General features: G+C 40.8%; 1 protein-coding gene across 2 annotated transcripts; it reads left to right on the top strand.

Annotated features, from left to right (window-relative positions):
* Positions 1–522: 522 nt before the first annotated feature.
* Positions 523–4,087, top strand: tmem11 (transmembrane protein 11). Of its 2 annotated transcripts, none has more exons than XM_085270864.1 (2): positions 523–658; positions 3,079–4,087. In XM_085270864.1, the coding sequence occupies exon 2, from the start codon at positions 3,086–3,088 to the stop codon at positions 3,593–3,595; it is 510 nt and encodes a 169-aa protein (XP_085126990.1). In that variant the 5' UTR covers positions 523–658; positions 3,079–3,085; the 3' UTR covers positions 3,596–4,087. The 2 variants fall into 2 exon arrangements, with proteins under 2 accessions (XP_085126990.1, XP_085126989.1); XM_085270863.1 differs by lacking the exon at positions 523–658 and adding an exon at positions 993–1,138.
* The last annotated feature ends 3,340 nt before the right edge of the window (positions 4,088–7,427 follow it).

Raw genomic sequence — 7,427 nt, 5'->3', positions numbered from 1 at the left:
TAGATTACTGATGACAAATATCTGTACGTATATATGTATGTATTGGCGCCATCCAGTGGCAAATTGAAGTTATTAGATATAAATGCTCTCCATTGCTAACAAGTTAAAACTCGTGGACTGTGTAAAAGACAGACGTTTGAGAAGTCCTGTTTCACAGCTTCAAGTTGATGGTTTATTCCTGGTGGTGTTGGTGTCACTGACCTAATACATTTAATTTAAAAAATATATTCAAAAAAGGTAATTGGTACACTGAAAAAGCATGGTACTTGCTAATAACTCAAAATGTGTGGCTGGAATTACTTTCTTTCTCTTGACTTCTTTTAAATTGATAAATCCATTAATTTATTTAACATGTCTACATGTGTTTTAAGCTAAAAAAAAATAAATAAAAATGCACCTTTAAATAGCCTACAGTCCTTATCGGAATAGACAATTCCTCACTAAATTCTTAAAATTACCAGGCTTAAATATCATTGGAAAGCCACAGCTGTCAATAGCCTTGGTTGATGTGATTCGTGCTGGCACAGCATTTGTTCCCAACCATCTCACATTCCTGAACGTAGCCATTATACTTGTGACAGCCAGCGCGCGTCAGGTTTCAGCACGCGGACAGGCAGCGCGCACGAACACAGCCAGAGCACGCGAGGACACATTATGGGTGAGTACCCAAAGGTCTCCACATAAATCCTATTACAAAACGAGATGACGGAACAATGTGTCATATATTATAACAGACCTGACTATGCATGTAGTCTGTTTGGATTATTATGGGTTTAAATATTTAAATGGAGCCGGTATTTTTCCTGCTTAGTTTGGCTGTGCTAACTTCATGGCTCGCCAAATTTAAATAAACATACCTTCATTCAGTTTGTTAAATTTTTTCAGAATGTGTTCTGACCTCCCCAACTTCTATGTACCATTATAAAATACGTAAAGGCAGGTACTCTGTCCGAACAGCATCATGGGAATAGTAGTCTGCATTCGAATTCAACTGGTGAGTCGAACAGAAACTGTATTTTTTTTACACACTACAATACCCATAAAACTGGGCGCTGTCTTACGTCAACCGCAATCACAGTTGTATCTCCAACATGGCGTCGCTGGGAAGGAGGCGCGGTGTCCCAGTAAGCAGGGAGAGGTCAGTTACTCCACATCTTGGCCATTAAAAGAACGTGTTTTAATATGAAGTATTGTTTGGTCGATGACACTACTTGTCAGGTTCCGAACGTGCTTCTCGTTTGGGATTCAGAGTTAAATGTCAACGGGAGAAGTCTGGATTTTTTTTTAACCCAGGGTTAGCTCATGTTAGCGGGCTAACGCACACGGCTAGCTGTCGCTAACGAGCAGCTCATGTGATGTTTTGATGATTTCACAGCAAGTGATTGACTGGGAAAAGTTTGGTTTTGCCGCTCGTTGGGGCAAACAGCAGTGCTGTATGTGACTGTCGATGTGCCTCACGGTATTGGCTCGGTTCGGAGTGTTGACCGCCTCGTTGGTCGACCTGCTCGCTCTGTAACTTAGCTGGCCGGTCCTCCAACTTTCTGCCAGTCAAGCGAGTTTTCTGTTGCACCTAACTGAAGTACAACTTTCCCCTTGCTCCGTGAGGCTCAGTCGATTTTCCCTAGTATCTTAATATGTCATAAAACTTCACACCTCTGGTGTGAGAAGCATAGTGTTTAGTGTTTTAATGTTTGTTTGTTCGTCTAAAAGAAGGCCTTATATTGTGACCATTTGGTACTTTTAGCATTGGTTAATTGGGACTTTATGGAAAGCAGCTTCCCCAAGTCCTATGTTTTTAAATGTGGTCATACACATGTTAAGATCTGTGTGCTGTTTGGACACCATTATGATGTTATGATCCCTAATTACAACGATTGGGTGGTGGATTTTTGGTCTTTAACTTCTTTTGAAATCATAAATTCAACACTTTCACGCACACAAAATGTCCACACTTTTGATTGAAACATTTTGTTATTTATACACAACATTTCGAACACCTAACCTAATCTAACTGCTATAGGATTAGTCAGTTTAACGTGGTGAAACTTTAGTGCCGTCAGTGTAAAAGTCCCGACTAAAACATCAACCTGAACAGTGCGGTTTCTCGGACAACAGTTTGTCCAGCTGTCTAATTAATTACTAGAAAAAGATAATAGCATTCAACATCTTATGCGTTGGGTACAAATGTGCTAGTTAGCTGCAGGTCTGCTGAATCCAGTTTTCAGCTGTTGTATGTCATTGGCTGTCTGTGAATTTTGTGTTGTCTGCGTGGAATTTCGAAAAGCGTAACCACACATAAGACTGCTTTTAGCCACATGGTCTTGCTCTCATTCTTACTCCAACATCCGATTTAGAGTTTTGCAGTGAATCTTTGTAAAGCTTACAATGTTTCCTATGTATGTGGCCAACGCTGTTGCCAACACCTTCTGTGCAGTTGTGTCCTGGAGTTTTCGATGCAAAGGCAGCCATGATAGAAACAAATAACGTTCTGAGACTTCTTTTCCTCCTTTGCTGTGGTCAGTTGATTTCAAAGGCAATTATATTGGTCCCGAAAGGTTTTTTCTGTATGTTCTCTCAGCAATCTCCCTCCAGGAATTTGCCTGCCACCTTTGTGTGCTTATATTGAGGCTTCTGATTATTAGTCCTGCAAAGATGCATTCAGTTACTGAGCTGGAAAAGCACTGAATGAATCAACCATACTTGATGGAGCAGTCAGAACAGTTGCGGGCTGTATAGACATGACCATGCTTACACTCCTGTTATCGACTTAAAACGGTGTTAATTCAATTCAATTTTATTTATATAGCGCCAAATCACAACAAAAGTCGCCTCAAGGCGCTTCATAGATACAGAGAAAAACCCAACAATCATATGACCCACCTGTTAGAAGTGGGTGAATGAGCCTCTGGCTATTGGTTAGAGAAATATCCTTCCCTTTTATGTTTGTTAGATGGTGATAGAGTGGACATTTCAGCAGGCAGGAAAAGGGGAAATGCAGTCTTTGCTTAATTAAAGTGTGTTTATGGTCATCTGTTCTTACACTCACTGTTGCCTGCCTGTTCCTGTGTTTCTGCACAGGGGTGTGATGGCGGCGTCAGACTGCTACATCGTGCACGAGATCTACAATGGGGAGAATGCACAGGACCAGTTTGAGTATGAGCTGGAGCAGGCGCTGGAGGCCCAGTATAAATACATTGTTATCGAGCCCACGCGGATCGGAGACGAGACGGCCCGTTGGATTACTGTTGGCAACTGCCTGCACAAGACAGCCGTGTTGTCAGGTGCTGCGTGCCTCCTGACGCCACTTTCGCTGCCTGTCGAGTACTTGCGCTATGTGGCGTTGCCCGCTGGCGCCCTCAGCGTGGCCTGTGCCGCCCTCTATGGGATTTCGTGGCAGTTTGACCCCTGCTGCAAGTACCAGGTGGAATATGACAGCCAAAAACTCTCGCGGCTGCCCCTGCATACACTGACCTCCTCAACGCCCGTGGTATTGGTACGCAGGGATGACATCCACAGAAAGAGACTCCATAATACGATAGCACTGGCTGCCCTGGCGTATTGCGCCAAGAAGATCTACGAACTCTATGTGGTATGAGTGCACTCTGAAGAGGATTTAAGAACCAACAGAAAAAAAAGGAAAACCGAGAAAAAAAAAACAAAAAAAAAACAGAACCTACCCACCCCCCATGTAAGGAAAAAGAAGTCACAATCAAGTTCAGCAGTCAGCTCCACGTGTGGTGGGTGCCTCTTTTTTGAACTTTGATCAGAGGGATATAGTTAAAACTAGAAGGAATTGTTTTTTTTTCCCCTTTTACATTTCCTTTACTTCTATGTGACAACAACTGCACACTTATCTCTGTAGTACACTCTCACCCTCTCCCCCACTTTCTCCATCCTTGACACACAACAAGTTAGCGCACAAGGGTATGGCAGCAGTTCCTCCGGACAGAGGTGTATTGGAATGACAATGGACAGACATGTTTTGTGTACCAAGTTCTTTCCCTGTTTTCCTCGTAGTTTTACTGTACCCCTTTCTTGCTGATCAGTACATCACCATTTCATTAAACATTAGGATATTTCAAACTCACTTTTCTGTATTTTGCTTTTTACATTAAATGGATTCAACACGATGTCTGGGAAGGAGCAAGTAGATCCAACTTCTTTGAGATTGTGTCTTGTTCATGTTTGATTTGAACGAGTGCAAGTAAGGTCTTATCATATTAATAATGGGGATCAATATCTTTTTTTTTTCTTCTTTTTTTTTTTTTTTTTTTAAACAAAAACCCATGCACACTAACTATGTACACTACTGGTCAAAAAGTTTAGAACACCTTTTCCTGTTTTTATTGAAATTCAGGCAGTATAATGTGTCATTGTACTCTTGAATGAAAACAAATAAACAACTGAAGTTTTATTTTTTTTTTAAAGAAAATATCGGAAATCATTTATAAATCAAAATGTTTCCTAAACCTTTGATTCATCAAAGCATCCACCTCTGGCAGATATAACAGCTTGTGGCAGTTTCCTCTACAATGGAAATCAAATATTCTTCCCAACCCTGTTTTAGAAGTTCCCACAAATGTGTGGCATTTACGTGTTGCTTTCCTTTTATTCTTCTGACCAGTTAACTTAAAACAAACCAGCAACTAGGGATGGGTATTGATAAGATTTTCACGATTCCGATTCCATTTTCGATTCTGTTTAACAATTCGATTCTTTATCGATTCTCTTATCGATTCTTTATAAGAAAGGAGAACACTAAGTTCGATTAGCTTGGAACTTCGTTTTATATCTTCTCTTTGAACAAAATAGAAATTTAAGAGTAACATGGCCTTACAAACCCAACAGTGAGATCTTAAGAGATCCAGCCTACGGCTCTTTAATGGGTGTCACAGGGTCCCCAGGAAAAAAAATTGTAAATGTAAAATAATAAAATAAATATTCTTCTGTAGCAATAACAAAGTATAACAAATTATTCAGTAGCAATTATACAAGAATATCCAGTAATGTCCCTGCCTACAATTAAACACATTCACTTACCTAAAATCGGGGGCATCTGCTGTGGCAAATGGGTTCAAGCCTTTTACCACAAACCGAGTCACTGCTCGGTGACATTTGTCTATCCTGGCCTGAAAGGAGACGCTACCGGTAGACTGCAGCGAGAACTGCCAGCATCTGAGCCAGCCAGACTCTGTCTGTCTCTCTCATCATGGTCACCTAAATGCACAGTAATGGCAGGTTTTGTAATAAGGCAGATCGCGCTAACATAATATGCACTGTTAGTTGATTATTTACCTGCCGCATTAACGGGAGAGGACGTGCAAACGTTACCGCTGCTGCTGGGTTGAGATTCACGAGTCCGGAGCGGAATTAAAAACACGACATTCATTTAAGGTTATCACGTGTTTTCTGAGCAAATGCTTTTGCATATTGTGTTTCTTCCCTTAAATGAAGTATCTACTTTGCAAGTATTGCAAGTTGCCCTGTTGTCATCCGTTCCAGTAAAGTGTAACCAAACTTTTGAGCGTTTGAGCCGCTTACGCGCCGTGTTTCCTGCCAGGTAAATGACGCCCCGCAACGTGGTGACGTCATTCGGGGCGACTGGAATCGATAAGGGAATCGTTTGCAAAAATGGCAAACAATTCCAAGGAATTGAAACAGTGGGAACCGGTTCTCAACAAGAACCTGTTTTCGATACCCATCCCTACCAGCAACCCTATTTTTTTTCTTCTTTTTTTTCTTTTTCAAGCTTACCATCTTGTTCTGTTTTTTTCCTAAGGTAAGTCTGCCATACCTTGGACGTATGTTTTGAGTCATTATCTTGCTGTTGGATAAACCCCTGACTTGGTACATACCAAGATTCTGCATGTTGATGCAGAATCTCGTTGTAGCTGTTGGTTCTGTACTAGTCTCAATCTGTACTAGTCATTCACCCTGGATCCAACAAAACAGCCCCAGAACATCACACTTCCTCTGCCATGTTTGACATTTGATGTCACAGAGTGAGGAACCTCCTTTTCGCCTTCTCAATGGCATACAAAAATCCTGAATGATGAACGGAAGATTTCAAATTTTGAAAGTCTTCAGTGGTCCATTGGTGGTGTTTCATGGCCCAGGGAAGGCTTTTTTTTTTTTTTTCTTATTCTCACGTCAAAGCTATGGCTGCCTTGCTGCAACTTGATCTGTCAGTCCTGTATCTCAAAGTCTGCTTTTTGCAGTTGAAACTGAGACTTGCTTACTATTAAGCTGTGGTCCCGTGAGCCACCTATCACTCTAGCTGTTGAGTCTATCTTGCCTTCTGATTTTGTTGTGGCTTTGGGTTCTGCAGACCTCTTCCTGTCAGATTCCCTCAGTGCCTTTTGATAGTAAAAGAGACTGTAATCCCTGATACATTGCCTTTCTTCACAATTTCTCTGAAGGAAAAACCTACACTTTTATGTTATGATGGTTTGTCTCTTCTATTGTTAATTGCCTTTTTCCTCACTATTTTTCTGGTCAAAAAGTTACTTTCTTTAATACAATACTGTTTGAACAATGCTCACAAGTGTATGATGCCACAGTGTGTTCCAACACTATTTTTTTGTAGACTCGGGAGGTTGTCAGTAATCAAGAAAAAGTTGGGACACCTGTAGGAACCAACTTTCAAGTCTTGATCAACTTCGATTGCTGCAGAACCTCTCGCAGGTCACCATTTACCTTTATACCATTTCAAGCTATTCATGTGGACTTGAACTGCTTGAATTTCAGTTAATAAACTAGAAGAACTGGGGTATTATAAAACTTTTGACCAGTAGTGTCTACATTAAATAATTAAAAGACAAAATTGCTGTGCTTGAGAGCCACCATCTACCGGAACCAAATTCCCTGTATGTGTCTGCACATATACTTGGCCAATAAACACGATTCTGATTCTGATTCTGAAATTAAGACTGTTTGAGTCAACAGATAAAATGAAGCCAAGTTTATGTGTGTTGTCACGGTTTGGGTTCCTTAGAAATACCGATCCCTGTAAATCAATACAAAGTTTTTGTGAGTGATCACCCTACTGTCCTACTGATGAAAGATTTCCAGTTTCCAAATAACGTCAGGAGGATGGAAATGATCGTATGTTCCTTTTGCAGTCACCACCTTTCAACCCATTTCAACAATGTGTGTGACATTTTGGACGGACACAGAACTGACACACCAGAAAGTCATATAATGGAACTTTTTGTTTTGGAAACAGTTAATGTTGCAAACATTAACTCTAAAGGTATTCCCACCTGTAGAGTTTCAGAGAGCTTGAGACTCAAGTATAAGGTGGATTGAGGCTCCTCTGGTGGCACATGGTGGCCCAACACCTTAATAAGTGGCACTTAATAAAGTAGCTTGCTGTGTGCATTTTTTTAAATTTTTTTTTAAATTTGCCATCTGTCTATTTATCCTAT

Source organism: Mchenga conophoros, linkage group LG4 (assembly GCF_057382185.1).
Source record: "Mchenga conophoros isolate Kocher_MC1m ecotype Shallow Benthic linkage group LG4, M_conophoros_male_GT1.1, whole genome shotgun sequence".
Lineage (NCBI taxonomy): Eukaryota > Metazoa > Chordata > Actinopteri > Cichliformes > Cichlidae > Mchenga > Mchenga conophoros.
This window is presented reverse-complemented; position numbering and strand designations above follow the sequence as displayed.